The sequence below is a fragment of the Mastacembelus armatus genome, chromosome 13 (genome assembly GCF_900324485.2).
Source record: "Mastacembelus armatus chromosome 13, fMasArm1.2, whole genome shotgun sequence".
Taxonomy (NCBI): domain Eukaryota; kingdom Metazoa; phylum Chordata; class Actinopteri; order Synbranchiformes; family Mastacembelidae; genus Mastacembelus; species Mastacembelus armatus.
The window spans coordinates 19,742,920-19,756,384 of record NC_046645.1 but is presented as its reverse complement, the minus strand read 5'-3'; the positions used below and the strand labels follow the sequence as shown (position 1 = coordinate 19,756,384).

The 13,465-nt window shown below is 39.7% G+C and overlaps 1 protein-coding gene across 6 annotated transcripts in view; it reads left to right on the top strand.

Moving 5' to 3' along the window:
* Positions 1-13,465, top strand: part of robo2 (roundabout, axon guidance receptor, homolog 2 (Drosophila)) — a 154,937-nt gene that overhangs the window by 105,190 nt on the left and 36,282 nt on the right. For 4 of the 6 annotated variants that reach the window (XM_026331119.2, XM_026331126.2, XM_026331102.2 and 1 more), the window contains 8 exons: positions 1,465-1,601; positions 2,748-2,759; positions 6,903-7,027; positions 8,767-8,938; positions 11,471-11,676; positions 12,693-12,774; positions 12,899-13,064; positions 13,200-13,366. In XM_026331119.2, coding sequence (XP_026186904.1) covers positions 1,465-1,601; positions 2,748-2,759; positions 6,903-7,027; positions 8,767-8,938; positions 11,471-11,676; positions 12,693-12,774; positions 12,899-13,064; positions 13,200-13,366 — 1,067 coding nt within the window. The remainder of the gene's footprint in view (positions 1-1,464; positions 1,602-2,747; positions 2,760-6,902; positions 7,028-8,766; positions 8,939-11,470; positions 11,677-12,692; positions 12,775-12,898; positions 13,065-13,199; positions 13,367-13,465) is intronic. The other 2 variants (XM_026331144.2, XM_026331111.2) reach the window with 1 other exon arrangement.

Here is a 13,465-nt window from a genome sequence, read left to right as displayed (position 1 = left end):
TACTTGCTCTGGATGTGTCATAACAGAAGGCATGTGTACATGCAGACATGCATGTGTACATGCAGACAGACATCAACAGACAGGATAGATTAGTTCTGCTGGCAGTGGCAAGCAGCCATTAGTACACCTGATGGGAAATAGGTCTTTACCACTCTGAGGGAAATGGACCATAGCATACTGTTACTCTAAATTCACTTCAGAAAGTATAGTTATAAACCATGTTTTGTTGGTGGTCTCTTTCATAGAGCTCTATTGTTGTCCAAAAGCTGTGAAGTGCTCATAATACACTGTTGCTCTGGGTGACATATTTCTTCATCCACTGTAGTATGTTTCTCAGACTGCAGTGCTAGTTTCTGAAGGGTCTATGTTGGTAGAGACATTACTTCTTTGTTTTATTGTTTGTTTTATTTTGTTTTTATGTATTTTTCATAGTTGTTAGACTACACGTCTGGAGTCTATTGCCACAGAGACATACACTATTATAAAAAAGACATTTCCTTCAAAGTTTCTATGTGAATTTGTTCAGTTTTGACTGGCACCAGTATATAAAAAAAAAGATACTGTGGCAGACTAAAACACATACACTGAAATATTAGATGTTCACATAGACTACAACAGTGTCACCAGGACAGTTTTTTTTTCTACAGACTAATACATTAAGTATTAATAATCATATAAAAATTCTACACAGGAGTTTTAAAGGGACAAGATAATGTCAGACTCTATTAAAGTGGCCTTTTATTTGTTCATCTTACCTTTGTTCTCAGTGTCTGTGAGTGACAGATTGTGGACAGCAGAATGTTGTCAGGCTGACAGACCACAATCACACAGCCCCACTACCCCACCTGCACACTGCTAAAACACTGCCTTCAGTTACAGACTGGAACGGCATCATCCACCTGTCAGTTGCCATACAGTTCATACTGGTCTATGCACACATACCACCATCTGCAAACACACATAAACACAAAGATTTGACTAGTGCTGTGGAATTGAAATTAGGGCCAATGTTGCCTTAGCATAGTTGCAGTATTGATTCTGTTAGTTTGCCTTACAATTAGAAGGTGTAGCTCTGTACAGACTCACCGCACCAGTACGTTCATGCACATGTATTAGACGCACAATGACAGACGCACACACGTATGCACACAGTGAGAAACATTTCATTAATATTGAACAGGTTTTGAGGTTTCCAACTGAACACGCACCTCTCTGTACTCTGCACAATTGTTGAATAATTGATGCTCCTCCTTGCAATCTTCATTTGTCAGAATAAACAGTTCTGCTTCTGTGTACCTCTCCAAGAAGAAATACACTCTTCACGGCTACTGCCAGATAGCTCAGCACACAAGGGTGAAACACTGAAGCACATCTTACTGTCACAGAGTTAATGTTATCTGAATTCATTGAATCTGAACCTGAACGCTGAACTTGAATTTCATGTTGTTACTTCTTTGTTGGCAGGTATGAGATCAAGTATGACAAGGATGACTATGTGCTGAGAGTAAAGAAGGCCTCCATCAGTGATGAGGGCATGTTCACCTGTGTGGCAGAAAACCGTGTTGGCAAGCTGGAGGCCTCTGCCACTCTCACAGTCAGAGGTATGGTATTTTTTTTTTTGTTTGTTTGTTTGTTTATTTGTTTTTGTTTTTTCACATTAGCTAGAACTAACTACACTAAGAGCAGACATGGACCACTGAGGTTATTGCACTTGTACACCACTATGAGATTTAGATTGGCACTTTAATCCGTAGGGTCCCCTTTACACAAATGGAAATCCAGAATGCTGACTCCCACAGCCAAGAGAGATGTAGAAAGTCTATGAATCTGTTTAATTATTTACATTTCCAAGTGCAGTGTCGACACACACTACTGCCCTTCCCTCGTTGCAGTGGCCTGCTAGTCATGCTGTAACCACCCAGTCAGCAAAGCTATTTCACAGATTACTGGTGCACACCGCCAGTCCCACACCTTTGGTTTGCAAGGTTAATAAAAACATTCTGACCATAGTTTTCCTTCTTTTCACCACTCTTCACATTAAACCCAAGTGTTTAAGGTCCCTGTGGAGTGCTTTAGAGCAACACTTGAGGACTGATGGAGGTAAATAAATGGGTTGACTTCTCTTTACTTGGAACTTGTTTTTTTTTAAGCAGTATCTTAGTGTTTTACATGAGTGTAAAGACACCTACAATAATATGCAGGAAACGCTGCGGAAACACTGCCTTCACCAACTATTCTGGATAGATTGATGTAACCATGCTGTCTTTACATAGCTTTTGAAATCTTGTTTGCTTTCTTGGTTTCTCCTGCTCTCTTCATCAGCACTACTGATAATTACATGCTTGTCTTGCTACAAACACACACCACCTGTAGAACTCTAGATTTCATTAATGCAGACAGAGAAGGTCCAGGTGTACATCTGTCTCTGAATAGCAGAGGTGGTTGCTCCCACAGGAATTTGGTTGCACCAGACCTCCTTTATCATTCAGGGGTCTAAGAAACAGAGGCATATCAATAAAAATGTCAGGTGAGCAACAGATAAAAGCTACTGGAACCTCTCTGTCATGTATCCCTGTGCCACAAATGTGTTGGCCCCAACACAACATGTCATTCATTCTGACTTTGTTTTTTTTTTTTTTTCTTATTTTATTTTGTTTGTTCTGTTCCCCTTCTGTTGTTTATGTTTGTGTGTCTGTGTCTTAATTTGTTTCTTTTGTGTATCCACTCCTCCATTGTTGTGTCTCCAGCTCGCCCCGTAGGTAAGTACTCATCCTTCTGATTTGATTCCATCCTGCATGCCCTCTTCATACACATTACTGCACTTGACTGCTTGACAATCAGTTACCCTTGCTGTTTTTGACTAACACAGGTGTTACTTCATATAGTCTGCCCTTAAAATAAGAGTGTGCATTTTTTTTACACCAGGTCTATCTTTTGACTGAATTTGGTGCATATCCAGGACCCAAACAGGGATAAAGCTGCAAGGGGTCACTTTAATTCTGTGTGGTATCCATATCTATTTGGAAAGTACTCAGTTTAATACCAAGTATTGCAGAAACAAAGATGATGTGATAGCAAATAATTTGCAGCTTACAATGAAAATTGTTTCCCAATAAGATTAACATGATGGTGTGATGGAGAAGAAGTCCAAGGACATTTTTTTATGTTAAGGAAGCAGCACTTATTCTATAGCTAATGGTACTGGTATAGGTTTCAATGGGACTGTGCCATAGCAACGATTTATGTTATGGATTCCAAGCGCAACTCTAAACTGAAGGTTTTATACAATTTAGACCATGTCTTTTAGAATGAGTGAGTGTCCTGGCAGTCTCGGGCATTGTCATCTCATATGGTCCAGGACGTGTTTAACTTGCAAGTCTTGAGGCCATCTGTGGATTTCTGGAACACAAATCTGAGATCTGTTTGCTTTGGATGAGCTTCTTTCTTTCTGAGCCCCACAACACAGACTGGGGAATCTCATTTAATTTCCCCATAGATAGGGAAAAGGTCAAGGCAAAAGCAAATTTGATACACTTAAGATGTTAAATTAAAAAATAATGGAGGCGGAGTCAGAATGGGCATATGGAGAGAAAGGTCTGCCTTTTGAGACAAGAAACACAAGGAGTGCAGGGACAAGAAACATGAGGCCAGACGAAGGGGGGAGGTAAAGTATGGCAGGAGTGTGTGTCAAGGCACATATGACTGGCAGAAAAACCCAGACAATGTCTCAGTGGCAAGACTTTGGTTGCCAAAACAGCAGTGGCTGTTCTGCAATTGTCAAACTGTCAGCTTCCATGAAGATGGAGGAAATTACACATTCACTCTGCCTGTGAGGAGAGACAGTAATTGCCATCGACTTCTGAATAAAATATTATTCAATGTGGGATTTTAAAAGAGGAAGAAATGCTTCAGAGTTTGTGTGCCTGGGTGTACTGAATAGATGTCTGTCTCTCTGTCCATTTGTTCTTTTCACCCTGACTGCTGTTTTATGCTGAACCCTCTCCAAACCAGACAGATGTGACTTGTGTCATGAATTAAATATGGGCACCGTATCATGTGTTTCCTTAGGAAAGGACAGGAAGGAGCCTCTCACATGACATTTAGGGTTTCGAGAGTCAAAACAAGGCCAGTCTGAGTTAGCCCTAAGCCACGCTATGAAACTGTCACACACTTGACATCCTCATGAAATGTCTGTGTTTTTGATCTATGCTTCTATGTCAACCTGCCTCTCCTTTTTATACCCATTCCCATCATACAGTATTCATTCTTAAATATAATTTAAAAAGATAGAAAGAGGGATTAAATTTTGTGTTGCAATCAAATGAGCCCATTGATTGATCTGTGGCTACCAAGAAAAGCTAAGAAAGTAAAAACGTACAGTGTAAAAAAATGCAATCTTTGCAACTGATAGATAAGTCGCTTTAAGCAAAAACAGCCTTGTTGAACAGAAAAAAACATATAAGTCGCTTCAGTGAATGTGTTACATTTCTAACTATACTAATTATAGACTAAATAAGCCTATAAAGAACATAGGTTAGGCATAACAACAAGCAGAAGTGCATCACCGAATTCATTCATTCATGTCAAGCAAAGTTAAGCTGCACCAACATTGGGGTGGGGCAAGATGAAATGACATGTCCACCTCCTCTCTCAGGTTGCCTGAATGCCGACACTTACAAAAAAGTGTGACATATAATCTGGAAAATATGGTACTTCAGTTATAGAAATTTAAACAGTGATGTTTTGACCTGTTGTCAGTGAGTCGAACGGTTTCGAACAATCAGAAACACTTTTTCTAAATGCATATAGAAGGCATCTAAGTTACAAAATGACATTGTTGACTATGGTCCAAAAGTTCAAACAAAAACCAATCATGAACCTCAGTACTTGACAGTAGTTAGAAGTAGGTTATATATATGGAACAACGTATGGTAAAGTCTTCTCTATAACTGAGTGTGCCATAGGCACTGATGTAGGGAGGACAAGGCCTGGTGGTCCAGTGATTGGAACTAGTCAGCAAGGTGTTAGATGATAGATGATATTTTTAGTGAGTAGTTAGTAAAGAAGTGTGTGGGATGGAACGAAGCGGAGGAAGAGAAGGAAGGTGACTGAGTCCTTGCCAGAGCATAATTTAGGAGCTCTGCATCAGACCGAGCATTGTGAGAGCCACAAGATATCCAAGCTACAGAAGGCCAAATGGGAAGGCAGTAAATCTGTAGCCATCTGCACCATTCCCAGCTGTGTGTATCTTTGACAAATACACATCCCTCAAAAAGGAATTACATGGACAAACCAGCCAAACGGGAAGAGTTCGGTCTTACTGGAACCAGCTGGCTTGTCAGTGAAAGGCCTTACATGTACAAAGAAATCAAAAGAAACAGAAAAGATGCGAGATGTTGTCATTGCCTAAAATTCAGGTGTTTTCATAGAGGACACTGTATTACAAACTGGATGAATTTTCTTGATTTTTTTTTTTTTTTTTTTTTGGTCAAAGGTAAATAGTCTACTGCCCATTGTCTTCAATTACTCGAGGCTAGGGATTTGAAGTTAGGGAAGGCAGGGACTCTTTAATTTGTTAACTTTAATTATCTTAGCAAGAACCATATGTTAGCTTGTGAGTTGTTGATGCCTTATCTTGGCAAACATAGCACTGTTCAACATGAGAACCCCAGTGACAGTCATAAAATAAACAAGTAGATGTCCTGGGTCAGGCAGTAAATCACCTTAGGTCAAAGTTCAGATATTTTCAGAGATTTGTTTTTTCAAACTGAGATAATTGTGGTAATACCTTGCAGCTGCACATTTGATCAACAAATGACAGGTGTGTGAGAAATGTTGTATTGGTAGTTCTTTTGGATAGAATACTGTGTAGTATATGGAGGGTGCTAAGTTCTCTTATTGCTATATTGGATGGTACATCATCTTTATGGGGGGGGGGGGGATTATTTCAGAAATACCAAAACCTGTTTGTGTTATCTAATATAGTTTGCTATGGGCAATGAAACATTCTAAATTCCATCATTGTACCAGCTGTGCACACTGATTCATCAGCCTCTGCTCTTTAATTGTTGCATGAAAAATCAAGATAAATGCCACAAGTAATGTGAAGAAAGAGTGGTGTGAATTCAAGCCTACATAATCTCCTATCAGGGAATGGTCAGGGAGTGAAGACGGGCGACACTGCACAATAAAATACCTTGTCTCTAATCTCTATACCCCTCTCTATTTAATATTGAACTGCATCTGTCGAGTTGTCAGTCAGAAATGTCTCACTCTGTCTTGACCCCAAGTGCGTGACAACTGGTCTGATTCAGAGTTGTGAATATTGACAGAGAAAGCTTCATGCTACGATTTCAAAGTTTGATAGCCTTTTTCCTCTTTGATGCAGAGGTTCTAGCTTGAAGTGTGGTACACGCACAACAGTTTTTCTTGTCTTGCTCTCTCTTTTCATGCAGCTTTGATGAGAAGTAGACATAATCTTACATATAGAAAGTCAGACATGATTAACCCTATGTGTCTATACCTGTTTTGGGTCTTTCCAGGGCATGGGTGTGCCTTTGTGTTGTCTCCAATCTGAATGCCATTGTAACAGAGGCACTTCCTTGTGTGAATGCCAATGTGACTGTCATTCATTCAGCTTCAGCCTCACCTGGATGAATGGCCAACCTGGTTACCATGGCAGTGATAGTCATTGGTGTTATTCCTCTTTTCAAAGCCATTAGAGAGCAATAGATAGATATGATGCTGCATGGAAGCTCTGTACAGCACTCCCATTTTGATTTGACCATGTGGTATACTGCTTGTTTTTGCTTGAAATCCCCTGATAATCTCCTGCTGTGATGTTTGGCCTCACTGTGTTCCTCCAGTCTACTAACACTGGTGGTTTTGCCCTTTAACTTCAGCTGCACCCCAGTTTGTCATCCGACCAAGGGACCAAATTGTGGCTCAAGGCCGTACTGCTAGCTTCCCATGTGAAACCAAAGGGAACCCCCAACCTGCTGTCTTCTGGCAGAAGGAGGGAAGTCAGGTAAGAGCAGTCAGTCTTTCACAACTTGGTGTGTAGAATGCATTTTCTTTTTTGAATTGTTTTCTGGAGTTGAAAATATATTACACTCTTATTACCTCATTATCTACCATGTGTCTAGTATTTTCAGCACTCATGCTGTAGGATTCCCTTTGCTATATGAACAATTGCCGATGGTTTACTTGCCCTGCACATACCCACTCACAGGACCTCAGACTACACTATCTGTCATCAAAATCTTTACTATAGACACACAGATACACCTTTGTTCTCAGGAGTCACCAAATGACAGTGTGCTTGGCAAATTGTTAATTGGTTTCCTGTGACCCTGCACTGATAAGAACAATCCTGTCCCTCACTAAAGCAGATAACCCATTCAAATACCTGGTTGTCCTCACAACACTCAACAACAGTGCCAATTAGGAGCCTGTTGGGACTTGCAGATTAGCCAAAGATATGATTTCATTCTGGCTAAGGTTCAAACACAGATACACACACACACAAACACACACACTGCCTGCAGGCCAGCAATTACAGCAAAGTGAACAGAAGTGAGACACTTTCTTATATGTTCACACAAGCATTTTGTGAAATACTCATACACTTTACCCCTTAACAATGTGTGACCTAAAGCGTGTGGTTGAGTAACACAGTAATCTTGTGAACTTCTTCAGGGTTATATCCGGCGTGTGTCTCACGTTGTCATTAAAAATGATGCTTTTGACATGAATGCATGACAAACACCTTAGTACAAGCTGTTGCATGTCCAAGTCATTTCTTCACATCTGTCCTTGTTTTTATCAATGCTTTCTCTGCCTCACACACACTAACTTACACTTCAAAAGGTATGAATGTATCTGTTAGGAGAACAAAGTCTATTAAGTACAGTAATTAAATGACAGAAAGACCTGAATAGTTGAGGATAATGGAGTGTACATATCTTTGCTGGAGATAGTCGAAAAAACACCATACTCTATTGTATTTATCTATTGCATTCATTGTCTGGTTACCCTTGGGATAAAAAAAAAAAAGAAGTAAAAAGAAGAGGTGGAAGAAATGCTGATCAAAAAAGAAGTAGATATGATGTTCTATGTTTAATGAGTTCTTTGATTGTATTTACTCTGAAATAAGCAGGACTTATTTAAGCAGGAATAAGCAGGACTCGGGACAGTTTCATACATATGTTTCATACATAAAAGCAATTCAAACTGCTTTACATAATGCATTTAAATCTGTTTAAAATAGAAATTAAGAACAGCCTAAAACATAAAAACACAAACTGAAATGTTTTTTAAAAAAATGAAATTAGCTATTGAGTAAATGTCAGCTATTCTAATATTTACTACAAGTTCAACTCTTATAGGGTGGTCTCTGTGGCTAAAGGCAGCTCAAAACCATTGTGGAGTTGAAGCAGAAAGGAAAGTAGTCATGAAGCCAAGAAGAGCAAAGGTAGCCTTTATAACATGCTGGAGCCTCTGGCTTGGCCCAAGAATAAGTATGAAACTAAAACATCCAACTCTGCCCATGTTGTGCAGTTTGTGAGGTTGGCTAACCAAGTGATAGATTAAATTATTCTAACTAGCTGTAATAGTCTTGTGTGTGGATTTGTGAGTACTGTGTGTCCATGGTCATTGAGCCATGTTTTCTTCTTTCCCACATGCATGTGTGAACCTTTTGTATTTTTTCCAACTTGTACTGGTTCCATATTGTCACTAATTGACTGTTTGTTCTCCTTCCTGCAGAATTTGCTTTTTCCCAACCAACCCCAGCAGCCCAACAGTCGTTTCTCAGTGTCGCCCAGCGGAGACCTCACCATCTCATCTGTGCAACGGGCAGATGCTGGTTACTATATCTGCCAGGCCCTGACCGTTGCAGGCAGTATCCTAGCCAAGGCTCAACTGGAGGTCACAGATGGTGAGGGAAAACTGACACGTAACTTCTTCCATGCCAGCACATGCCTTAGCACCACTGCAAATGCAGTGAAGCTAGTGCATGTATATCTAATATGCATGTTTGATTCACTTTCACATGCATTTAGAACTTTGCTCCCCAAGAAGCTATTTATTTGACATTGACATCTTATCTTATTTTGTCATTATTTAACTGCAACATCTTCTTGCTCTGTTCATTTTAAATTGGAATTTGACCTTTAGTGCCTTTGAAAACATACAGTAGATACACAAGTACCAATTAAATTTTCGTTATTCCAAGTGCAAGAATAAATTCAGCTTGAAGAAATGCCAGTATGCCCATGACCTTCAATAGCTTCACTTTGCTCTCCACTCTTTGTTTCGTTTTTTTCCCCTGACACAATTTAATTAAAATTTCTACCTTTCCTTTTGTAAAGGAAATAAAGCATTGCCCTTGAGTTCCTTCAAGTTTAATGATCAGAGTTTGGGTGTGTGGGCGAGATGCAAGTATATGTATGTGTGAGGGCGGAAGAGAAAGAGACACAGAGAAAGACGGGGGCATGACGGAGTGACTGAGCTACAATGGTTTTCTGCAGAATGAATTGTGTGGTCCTGCAAGGTGTGAGAGCATCTAATCTACTCAGCTGTGGTGATGGCAAGATAAACACCCATCTACAGTATATGCTGAACCTTGCTAGCAAAAAGACCACTACATGAACACTTTCAATATATCAATATTTTGTGTGGTACAGGAACCAAACTGATACCTCTTTCAAATGCCTGGAATAATATACCATCGCATTTTACAACCAAAAACTCTGGTTCATCAATACTTAAACTCTGTATTTCATTTTATTAACTGTTCGCTGTGGGATTTAGATTTAGATCTTTTTTTCTGCTAAAATATGTGACTGAATGCTTCTAGTGGGATTATCTAAGAGTAAAAGGGAGGGCAGGAAAGAAGACAACAAGGTTGAGGTCATGGCTACACCTGCTGCGGTCTTTATGTGATTTACTGCCCAAGCCTCAAAAACAGTCTGTGGAGTTCAAGGAGATCTGTAATGAGAAATTTCTGATCCACAGACCCAAGGCCTCAGTTGAGTCATGCCTCCTCCCTCTGTCACTCCTACATGCCATCGACACATACATCATACATGTCAAATCCCTGGACCAAGCACTTGTATGCATAAATATATATAGCTCATCTTTCCTAATGAGAAAAGTGGACTTGACTAAAAACACCCAGTGATGATCTTAATCATAAATCAAGTTCATGTATATAGTCACGAAACAAGGGGCTTTATTTTGGTTCATATTGTTGGTCTAATTCTATGGCTGGTAGTGACTTCCCTGTTGCGTTTATGAGATAAAATAAACAATAGCATATCTAACTTGAACTAGTAGCAGGTGCTTCAAATCCTCTCATTCCTTAGTTTTTGATTTAGATGATAATTTTTGATTCATGTGATTTTACTGCCCTAATCTAAACACTCCAAAAGACTGTAGAAGTGAAAGATTATTGAAATAAATGTGTTTTTTTGGCTTCTGGTAGATAATATATTGGATTTGTGCACAGTTTTTCTGTCTTTGGTGAGCCAGACCAAGAGGCAGTCATGACAAAGCTGAAGTATATTACTTGGAATCACTTTGTACTAGAAAAAAAATAGGGCTGGAATTGAGGGTGTGATAATGTGTTGAAAGGTTACTGAGGTAGACGTGATAATTAGCCCCTGCAGGTCTGACATCATTAATCTATACCTTCTAATTAATGTGGATACAGTTATGCCAGGGGGACTCCACATTATTCAACTCCAAATATATAAACTGCCTGTGTGTTAGAGTGCTAACTCTCTGGGATCACCTCTGACATACTCACTATTTCACAGGAGGAACCCACAGGCTTTTTTGGCACTTTATAAGAAATGAATTTGCTTGTGTAAATTGAATCCATCAGAGCATTAGCATTTATCTGAGGTGAAACTAGAAATTTACAAAAATTTAAATGATTGATAATGTAAAAGATAATGATATAAATGATTTTACGATTCTTCGCTCTGTTTTACATTTTCATGAATATCATGTATTATGAGGTGATTTCAGTAACACTTAGTATTTGAAATTCACCATTTATTGTTCCCCACTCTACACATAATGAAGTATTTATCCGAACCACACTGAGTCAAGAGTCTCACCACCAAACTGTACCACAGAGTCTAGAGTAGTGTATAAAAATAAGGCTAACCAGGCAGTAACTGGAAACTGCTTAGCATCCCTCTGCCACATCAATGAAACTAGAAAACACTACTCAGCTGTTCTTTCCCAACTTCCTGGAAATACAGGATTTGGCCATTGTTCTGTGGTGCAATTACAAGACCTGCAGAGAAAATAGCCTAGTTTATGATAGATACCCACATCCACCCCATGTGCATTTTATGATCAGTGCTGCCATTCAGTTTATTTAATGACAGCACCATCCTTCGTCAGATTTCCAGTATAATACAGAGTATATGTTCACAGTGTTGTCTTTGTAACACAGTGCTCACAGACAGACCACCTCCTATCATTCGCCAAGGCCCATCCAATCAGACACTTGGGGTGGACAGCATGGCACTGTTGAAATGCCAGGCATCAGGAGACCCTATCCCCTCCATCAGCTGGCTGAAGGATGGGGTCAGTCTGCTGGGAAAGGACCCCCGAATGTCTCTGCAGGAGCTGGGCAGCCTGCAGATCAAAAACATCAAGGTAAAAGAGTTTTATTGGTGTTAATGTGTGTAATTGGTGCAATGTGTTCTACTATGTCAATATCACATGTCATGGACATAGCTATTATATTTTTTCAATAACTTAGTTTAACTTCAATTGTCTAATACCATCCTCCCTACATATTTTGTGTCCTTTTAGTCCCCACTCTATTTTCTTAAAGCTATCATTGGTGTACATGCATACCTTAAATTAAGATTTTTCTACACTGCAACACGTTACAAATAGAATTGGTAGGCCTTGGCTTACACGTAATTTTAATGTGCAAGGCGTATAGTAATGTCTTGAAGAGATGAATAGGCTAGGTTTTTTTTTTTTTTTTTTTTTTTTTGAACAGCAAAGCTCAGGTGCACATGGCTGGATGGACTGTCATTCGATAGAAACGTGTGCGCTTACGGATATATACACACATGTACACACATACCCGTTTAGAGTAGATTAAATTTAAAAGGCTTGCATCGTCCTTTCCCCACACAGAGGCCCCAGTGGAATATCTATTAAGCTTGACAAAGCTGCCAGCCACTGACATGTTATTTAATAAATGGAGGGAAGGCAAAGGGGCAAAAACCAACAACCAACCAAAGTTCCTAAAAGGGATGGAGAGACAAGCCAGCTGTCATCAGTCCAGGGTGTTCCAGCAGCCCACCCTAAATTAATTAGCCTGGCTTTGTTGTGGTCCCCAGGACAGTGGGGAAATAAGATGGTAGAGTGGAAAAGTGATGGAAGGGTGGTGAGTAGAAAATGGAATTCATTAGGAAATTAGCGTCAGCACTTTGAGACACTCACAAATGGCACACAATTTGGCCAACACAAGCCTAGCCTGCGAGTTCGCCTCATCACTTTTCAGTGTTTCAGCAATGGGTGATTCAGTCGGTGCTAGTGCTCCCAGAATGTGTGAAATGAAATGGCCCTTTCACTGAAAGTGTTGTTAGTGGTGTCATTACACTGTGTGTCAATGTTTCTGTTCACTTATGCATATGTATTCCACTGTACACCAGCTTTCAGACTCTGGGATCTACACATGTGTGGCTACCAGCTCTAGTGGAGAAACATCATGGAGTGCTTTCTTGGAAGTGAAAGGTACAATATACCAGAATGAGTTAATGCGATTTATATTTATATATATATTTTAACCTGCAAGCTATAGATATAATCAAATGAAATCGTTTTTTCTGTTTCTGTCGTCTTCTGTTTATTCCTTCAGAAGCAGGTGGGGTGATGGTCATGAAGAACCATGATGAGAATGAGCTTCCAGGTCCACCATCCAAACCTCAGGTCACTGATGTCACCAAGAACAGCGTGTCCTTGTCCTGGCAGCCTGGGATGGCTGGAGCATCTCCTGTCTCATCCTTTGTCATTGAAGCCTTCAGGTTTGTTTTACCATTAACATCCATTAATTAGACTTAACATTCTATGAGTTATAACTATACTGTATAATGAGAAAAAACTGATAATTAAAATAATAATAAAATATTGTGATCTTACATTTTTCTATCACATTTCAGTCAATCAGTGAGCAACAGCTGGCAGACAGTAGCAGATCACATCAAGACCACCCAGTTCACTGTCAAAGGTCTCCGTCCCAACACCATCTACCTGTTCATGGTGCGAGCAGTCAACAGCCAGGGCCTGAGTGATCCAAGTCCCATGTCTGACCCTGTCAGAACACAAGGTGACATACATAACATTGAGATAAAAGGACTTTCATTACATTGAGTGTTTACTGAATACATCTATAGTTACTTCATGACCTGCAATAATCATTTTCACT